Raw genomic sequence first — 7,064 nt, 5'->3', positions numbered from 1 at the left:
GACCAACTTCAATCCGGCTTTTGACGTGATATGAAGTATACGGAACATTTACAGCATGATACGTAGTAAATCATATGTAAAATTGAAGAAATTGAAGTTTATCGATCAATACTGCCCCCGGCGTGATTTTTTGAAAGGTTTTTCTGGAACAAGGTCATTTAAATAGGGAAATATTTTTTTTGATAGTTAGTAACATTGATTATGTTATAAGTTTACGGACAAACGAGGCCGGTAGAGGAATTATCAAAACGTATCTTGAAATGAAAACGGCTGTACTTGTTGTTACTTAGATTTTGAGGCTTGAAGTTTATCAATTCTACAATCATTCTCAACAAATGTTTTGGTATTGAACACATGTTTTCACAACATAAAATGCCTTCTCGTATATTCATAATTGTGATATCAACGACAGCGATTACCTAGTGTAGTATACTGGAGAAAAATGGTGTATTCCAATTTCAAGTGATTTTAGGTCACCTGAGACAAAGTCTCAAGTGACCTATTGCGATCGCCTTTTGTCCGGCGTCGTGCGTCGTGCGTCCGTAAACAATTTACATTTTCGACTTCTTCTCCGAAACCCCTGAACCAATTTCAATTAAATTTTGCAAAAACCTTCCATGGCCAAAGGTCAACCAAAATTGTGAGTAATATGGTCACAAGCCTTGGGGCTTGAAGGGCGGGGCCAAAAAGGGTCAAATTGACTGGAATTTCAAAAATTTTCTTCTCAAGATCGAGATATGGTAGAATCAAATAATCTTCATAGATGGAAGGGTCTTAAAATGCTTTACAAAAATAGTGAATTTCATGACCCTTGGGTCTTACTTTTCCCTTTTGGGAGGGGGTAAACTTTACTATAGTTTATATAGGGAAATCACATTTTGGACCAGCATTTGTTTAATTTCCTTTGGAATTAATTCAAACTTGGTTAGCATTATCGGTATTGGATAGCAGTTTCATGATATGCACTAATCAGACCTGACTGACCCCCAGGGGCTGTGTGAGTGCCAAAAAGGGTTGAATTGACTGAAATTTCAAAAATCTTCTTCACAAGACCAAGATATGATAGAATTGAATACTCTTCATAGATGGAAGGGTCTTAAGGTGCTTTACCAAAATAGTGAATTTCATGACCCTTGGGTCTAACATTTACCCCTGGGGCTGGGATAAATTTTACTATAGTTTATTTAGGGAAATCACATTTTGGAACAACATTTGTATAATTTCCATTGGAACTAATTCAAACTTCGTTAGCATTATCAGCACCGGATAGAAGTTAGATGATATGCACATATCAGCCCTGACTGACCCCAGGGGCTGATGGGTGGGGCCAAAAAGGGTTGAATTGACTGAAATATATGGTAAAATTAAATACTCTTCATAGATGGAAGGGTCTTAAGGTGCTTTACCAAAATTGTGAATTTCATGACCCTGGGGTCTCACGTTTCCCCCTGGGTAGGGGGTAAACTTTACTATAGTTAAATTGGGAATTATATGGTCAAGATCCAGATATGGTACAATCAAATAATCTTCATAGATGTAAGGCTCTTAAGGTGCTTTACCATAATTCAGTTGACTGACAGAACCATTATTTGTACATAGTGCATATACTATCCAGATCTTTCACACTACTTTTGCATTACATGTAGTTCAAGTTACCTTTATTACAAAATGATTTCTTTTTCATTTGGCAACATCGATAACATCAGTTTTTACATAACTCAGGTGACCGTTAAGGCCCATGGGCCTCTTGTTGTATCAATTACTCTGATTAATAAACGATGAACCTGTAAGTCGATATATACCTTATGTTAAAATTATGTTATATTATTTACAGAAAATGTGATGCAAAAAAAGAAAGACAACTCGTACTCATTACATATAAAAGAAGCACAATCTCTGAGAAGCAATATCTACCTAGAGTTGTCATTACTTGAGTGTAAGGAACGATAACTCTTGATAAAGATTGGTAGAAGAAGCTGCAAGGGCTGATTTTTCATCATGCTGATTATTCCTAAGACAGATTAACCAAACTTGAGAAAAAAGTTAGTAAATCAATCCGTGTCCTAAAGTGTATTTAATAGTGATCTAAATATTAACAACAGAGGTGTGCGAACATTCATGACAAATATCATCTTAAATTCTCAGGTTTAGATTTTTCGTTTTTATCATGATAAATTATCAGGTTTAGATGTTTTTCATTTTTATAACGAAAATGATTAATCAACAACAAGACTGTTCATTTTCTAATTGTTTATTTCCCATTTTATATCTAGATACCCTGAACATTTTATAATTTGAATCTTTGTCTTTCGTGCATATTATTCGGCGTATTGGTTTATACGTTTATTTCCCTTTCATTATGAATTGTGGGCACTTGTAATGGCAGCACGTGCAGTATCGATATGTGTAAATCCGGAAGCTTCTCTTCACGAACTTTCCGCTTTGGGGGACAAAGCAATAAGTCGGGATATTGTAGATCCTGGGAACATCAGGGCGACAGTATAGCCGGGAACCAGTGGCGTAAAGACAAGTCTTCCTGAAAGTGGAATGTATACACCGGATAAGGTCAACCTATCTCAGCGTATCTCTCTCCTGAAAGCAGGAGTTCAATGGATGTATAAAGAAAAATAATAGGATGCTTCAAAAACGACTAGGGGAGTTTAGGGTCGTTTCCGATCTCAGCGGGGATTTAGAACTAGTTGTTATATTCTTAATTTGGGATAAATGAAGTACGAATATGTGAAATTTCAAGTTCATTTGACAACTGGTACAGGAGATATGGCGTAACAAAGAGAGGTATAAACCCGCATATTCACTATAAATGAATGAATATCTATTGTCTGCTTTTTACAGCCATTTTGAAGCAAATGAACAAAACACTATTCAATTTTTAAAACTCTCTGCATACGTCAACGAAATAAATATGTGGTATGCGTAGGAAGGAACGTTTTGGTTGTCAGATGCGGAATGTTTTATTTTTGTATGCTAACTGTCCAAATACACCATATTTTGGCTATTTCTGCATAGCAACTCAACTTTGTTACTATGTTTGGGCATCATTGCAAGGCAATGAAAAAAATCTGCACCAGGAAAGATAACTCCAATATGATGTTTTTAAAAGAAATCGGTAAATAAAATTAAGTTGAACATTTTAATCTCTATAAGGCCGACATTGACCCTTATTATCTTATTTGATATCACACTTTCACAAGAGGATATTATTGTTATGCAAATAAGGAAAACATACTCAATTGGTATAAAAGTTTCAGTTGTTTCATCATACTGGTAAAAATACAAAGGCTTTTATAACTAACAGAAACCTTCCGTTGGCATATACTGATTGAACCACGTGATCGGAGGTATTTTTAGCTTTTGTGATATAAAAGGCGATGTGACGTTAATAAGACCTGGGCGTTTTGCGGTAGGTGATTGGTTGGAAGATCAAATGGATGACTAAAATGTGATTTGTCTACATGAAATGAATTAGGATTTAAATGGGTAAACACACCAACTGCGAAATGTTCACGAACAGAAAAGCATAGCAGACAATAAGGAATTTACGTCGATTTGAAATGGAACAAACTTGCTGAGTAGGTCACAAACAACATAGTGGTAAAGGTTAATAGAATCTTCCTCTACCTTGAGGGTATGACTGAAAAATCTCCTACCTGAGGGGTGAATTTTTGGTTGACAACCAACAAAATTCACCCCAAGGGTAGGAGCTTTCTCCGTTACACCCTCAAAGTAGAGGATGATTATATTTCTCCTATCCTATTATTTAAGTCACCACTCCACCGACAATAATCTGCCTTCTTTGTAGACAAACACACATGTTGGGTATGATTATTTTCATTCCCTTTTGATGACGTCACACTTACACTGGTGACTCATTTTAATCACGTCACAATTGAACACGTGCTAATCGAAACGAGGCTATCTCCCCCTAGTGGGTGACAAGCTGATCTTTCCGGGCTAAAACGGAAGTTACACCTGTGAAGAGTCCTTATGATAAAAGGAAGCCTTACCAGGTTAAATGGAAACCAGGAACGTACTTAGGTCAACAACGATCTAAAAATAGCTGGAATGAACCATATAATGTATACTTACCTAGTACACACTACTGTGGGATACCGGAATGTTGTGAAAGGGTTCGGTACATAGCAGATCTTATTTTGATAAACGTGCCACCTTGGCGGACTGATGAACGCCACCCTTTCAGGACAGAGATCCTCCCATTTTTGGTTGGAGGTGATCCATGTTGACGTTTTGCTGTCAATGTGAAACATTTAGTACAGTTTTTGTTTTTAATTATAGATTAATATAAAATACTTTCACATTTAACTTTCAATACATTTATACAGCAACAAACACTTATTTTGAATGTATTACATTTATAAACTAAACTTGTATATCAATGTATTAAATAAAATTTAGTGAACACAAATAGAAGTATTTAAGGAACAATCAAAAGCTATGAGTGTTTCATTTCAAATTTTTTATTGTTCATATCTTAGATACAAAGGAATTGAGCTACAAGAAAAGTCTATGAGCGCCTTCTCCTTACAGTAATAAACAGTTTATAACGGAAACAAATCATTGAGAGCAGAGATTGAGTTCATAAGAATTTGCCTTTGAGTAGCATACGGAGAACAGTGGAGGAAGAAGTGATATCAATCCTCAACAGGAAAATTACATGAGCTAACAGGGGTATCAATTATGTGAGATTCAAAAATATCTGAATTTAGCTTGCTGGCACAGTTTTAACATAAGTGTTATAGTGAAGACATCAACAATACAAACAATGTGTTATCCATATATATGCACTTACGTTCTAGTAGCCAACTCTCCTTGCCGAATTTGTCTCCTGCTTCCACTAAAGTCCCTATGTTTATAAAAATACAATGTTCTGTTTCAAAGAGTTGTATTCGACGTTATATTTTTTGTATTTATTATTATCTTAAGTAATTCATAATATCTGCTTTCTCCGGCTTCAGTCTGTTAATTTATTTAATGGTATTTTCTAAGACGATTGAGAGGTTGGCCATCTGATCTTGTACCTATTTGGGTACCACTCAGAGTCTTTGGAAATTTGACAGGTGGCACTGAGTGACCAAGCTGATTGCAACATGATTGTGGTATTAATTATATCATAAAAAGGGTAGGAATAATGAGCTTAGCACAAATCCGTTAATTTAAAAAGTTTTTAAAACTGACAAATTTCACTTTGATTATTAAAGTGTGAATATTATGAACAATCCCGCAGCAATTTATACTAACTATCTGTCCAAAAAGAAGCATTTAGGCCAGTCAGATATTTTTATGTTTAAGAACAATTGTTGAAGTCACAATTTACGCAAAAAAATCATAAAAAATAATTGGATTTCGACACTTCGTAGAACACAAGGAAACTGAAAATTCTGAAACGAAATACAATAATACATATTCTTTTTAATATTAACTCGTTGCAATACCAATACTTGTATTATGCTAGTTCTAATGCCAATATAATAAAGGTTTTGGATTAAGTGAAATCTTACCTTTGGAATCCTCTCTCTGCCTTCACGATATCTGTTGTGTTGCGAACAAACCTTGTCGGGCCCGACATAGAGGTAAGTGGAACTACACATGGTTCTTCAATCAAGTCACCCTCATTTGGTGCTTGGCCCTGGCCCGGAGATACAAAAGCTAATAGCAAACACGAAACCTGTGGGAAAAACAACTTTAATTAGTGACGTCTCTATAGCTGGCAGAAATCAAAATGGGTTACCGACAGGAATATATCAAATCAATGTCATATCGCCTAGCAAACACGCATGCAATATGAGCAAAGCATTTCAATACTACTGGGTTCAACCTGATTTTACTAACGCTGGTGATTAGATTTAAATAATAATGTGCCCCTGCGTCACATACACTGTAGACTGGAAACAAAACATGCTAAACTATTTTCATGTAAAGGGTAGTATTTAAACGTCTAACTTTTTGTATCTTGTCTTGTTTCTGTGTAAAATCGAAAAGAAATTCTGGGGTTGCTGTGCGTTTTTCCCCCGTTATATCAATTTGAAAACATGCATTCTCTATTCTGATTATCTGACGAAATTTATCCGAGGAAAATAATGTAGACACCATATTTTGACAAAACTTAACCCTGGTGTAGAAACAGTCATTATCCTCCATAATATGAGAAGTGTTGTATAAACAATTTGTTGTTTATGTTATCAGTGACATATCCTTACCCATACCCCGAACTATTAAAGCTAAAGAATTTGTAGAAACATGAAAGTTTTTTCTTGTTTACATCCAAGCAATCAGTTGATGACAAGCTTTTACATTTCAATAAATTATCTTTATATTTCAAATCCTACATGTCGATGAATATTTTAAAATCTACATGTCAATATATTATGATGTCATTGACGCTAAATTGAAACGAGATTTAGCCGCGACTTTATAAATTGATACAACAGCCTTTAACAATATATACATACCTGTTACTAAATTAGCACAAAATGCAACAAATTTGGCTGAATTGTGGCCCTCAATTGAAATATGGAAACGGTTTCATTTCTCCTTTGTGCGAAATGAACCTATGAAGTAAGAAATGTTTGAAATATAGCTCTTTTCAGGTTAATTGCTATCTTAACTTACCAAAACATTCATTTTGAAAACAGCCAGCTCAAATAGCAGCAACTGAAACTGGTTTGGATTTACACCCCATTCTTTTTATAGAGACATTTGAGGATTTATTACTCCTCATCCTTTCTAATGTCTTTTTGGCCGCCCTATGGCTAAAAAATTTATCACGAATATAAAAACGATATTAAAGTGTTGAAGGTGAGAAAAACAACAGTAGAGATACCGATATAAATATGTTGACGACGCAGGTCTACTTAATACTGTTTTTACTGTACCGACAGACACTATAAACTTGATCTTTTTTAGAGAATATCTTAAAGAGAACAAAGGAATATGGTCACCATCTGTTCAACGACAGCAACATAATGCAATATACAGCATGTGTAACCAGTTATCTCAATTGAAGAAAGAAACATAAAGGTAAATCT

The 7,064-nt window shown here is 35.0% G+C and overlaps 1 protein-coding gene across 1 annotated transcript; it reads right to left on the bottom strand.

Annotated features, from left to right (window-relative positions):
• Window positions 1–2,264: 2,264 nt before the first annotated feature.
• Window positions 2,265–6,701, bottom strand: LOC110457721. The gene is made up of 5 exons (XM_021509101.1): window positions 6,649–6,701; window positions 5,538–5,704; window positions 4,829–4,882; window positions 4,108–4,269; window positions 2,265–2,536 (listed from the first exon to the last, which is right to left on the bottom strand). Exons 1-5 carry the CDS (start codon window positions 6,658–6,660, stop codon window positions 2,344–2,346), a joined length of 588 nt encoding a protein of 195 aa, XP_021364776.1. The 5' UTR covers window positions 6,661–6,701; the 3' UTR covers window positions 2,265–2,343.
• Between the last annotated feature and the right edge of the window lie 363 nt (window positions 6,702–7,064).

This window comes from Mizuhopecten yessoensis, unplaced genomic scaffold (genome assembly GCF_002113885.1).
Source record: "Mizuhopecten yessoensis strain PY_sf001 unplaced genomic scaffold, ASM211388v2 scaffold1171, whole genome shotgun sequence".
Taxonomy (NCBI): Eukaryota; Metazoa; Mollusca; class Bivalvia; order Pectinida; family Pectinidae; genus Mizuhopecten; species Mizuhopecten yessoensis.
This window is presented reverse-complemented; position numbering and strand designations above follow the sequence as displayed.